This window comes from Suricata suricatta, unplaced genomic scaffold (genome assembly GCF_006229205.1).
Source record: "Suricata suricatta isolate VVHF042 unplaced genomic scaffold, meerkat_22Aug2017_6uvM2_HiC HiC_scaffold_15495, whole genome shotgun sequence".
Classification (NCBI taxonomy): domain Eukaryota; kingdom Metazoa; phylum Chordata; class Mammalia; order Carnivora; family Herpestidae; genus Suricata; species Suricata suricatta.
The window spans coordinates 1-955 of NW_021859880.1; the positions used below are offsets into that span (position 1 = coordinate 1).

A 955-nucleotide genomic window follows, 5' to 3' on the forward strand; every position below is an offset into this window, starting at 1 on the left:
CTGGTTCCCTGCCCAGTACTCCTGAACTTGTGAGGAAGGGGCCATTGTTGATAAAGGATCAGGAGCCATTCCTGGCACAGCATGGAGCTGAGTTGGGTGGGGAATGTCCCCTGAGAGTCCCTTCTTTGCCTTTGCAACCTCTTCCCCCAAAGAAAAAGAAGCTTCCTGACCAAGAACTGAAAGCCATAAAGATCCAGGCCTGGTGGCGGGGCACCCTGGTGCGCAGGACATTGCTGCACGCAGCACTCAGAGCGTTGATCATTCAGCGGTGGTGGAAGATGATACTGGTGAAACTGCTGGAACAGAGGAAACGAGCAGCCCTAGAGTTCTACGTGCGGCAAGAGTGGGCAGTGGTCAAGCTGCAGTCCTTGATCCGCATGAGGAGCATACGCCGGCGATACTGCCGTCTGCTCCATGCTGCCCGCATCATCCAGGTGTACTGGCGCTGGCATAATTCCCACTCCCGTGGCTCTTTCCAGGGCAGCTATGACCTCACGGCATCCCATCTGGGACTAGAACTCGAGATTTTTCTGGGATCACAGATTTGCCGGATTACAGACTGCATCCCCTTCCCAATAAAGAACTAATCAGGTCTGCTCCAACTCTGTGTCACCAGATCTCCTCAGACAAGCTCCAGGGGGTCTTGTGTCAGCAAAGGACCTGAGAACTGGGCGTGTCATAGCTCCAAGGGAATGACAGAGGTTGTCTGGGGTCCCTTGTGGAGAAGGATTCTACTACTGGGTGCTTGATGAGGGGGGGTCTGTAATTGACTAGCAATGTCTGCCACGGGTAGGCGAGCTGGGGATACAGGGTCACCAACACCAGCTCCAGGGAGGCTCCTTCACACTGTGGTCCATGTAAATGGCACCTCCTGTAGTTGTGCCAAATAGAGGTTGTGTCCCCTGATTCCCTCAATTCTTCAGTGTCTTCCCATTAAATGTAGAACAATTCCGGA

At 53.7% G+C, this 955-nt stretch overlaps 1 protein-coding gene across 1 annotated transcript; it reads left to right on the forward strand.

The window, feature by feature from the left end:
- Nucleotides 1-80: 80 nt before the first annotated feature.
- LOC115284689 (IQ domain-containing protein F5-like) lies at nucleotides 81-602 on the forward strand (the record flags this gene model as incomplete). Its single annotated transcript, XM_029931197.1, has 1 exon — nucleotides 81-602. A coding segment is annotated over one exon (507 nt), but the record flags the coding sequence as incomplete, so codon positions are not given.
- Between the last annotated feature and the right edge of the window lie 353 nt (nucleotides 603-955).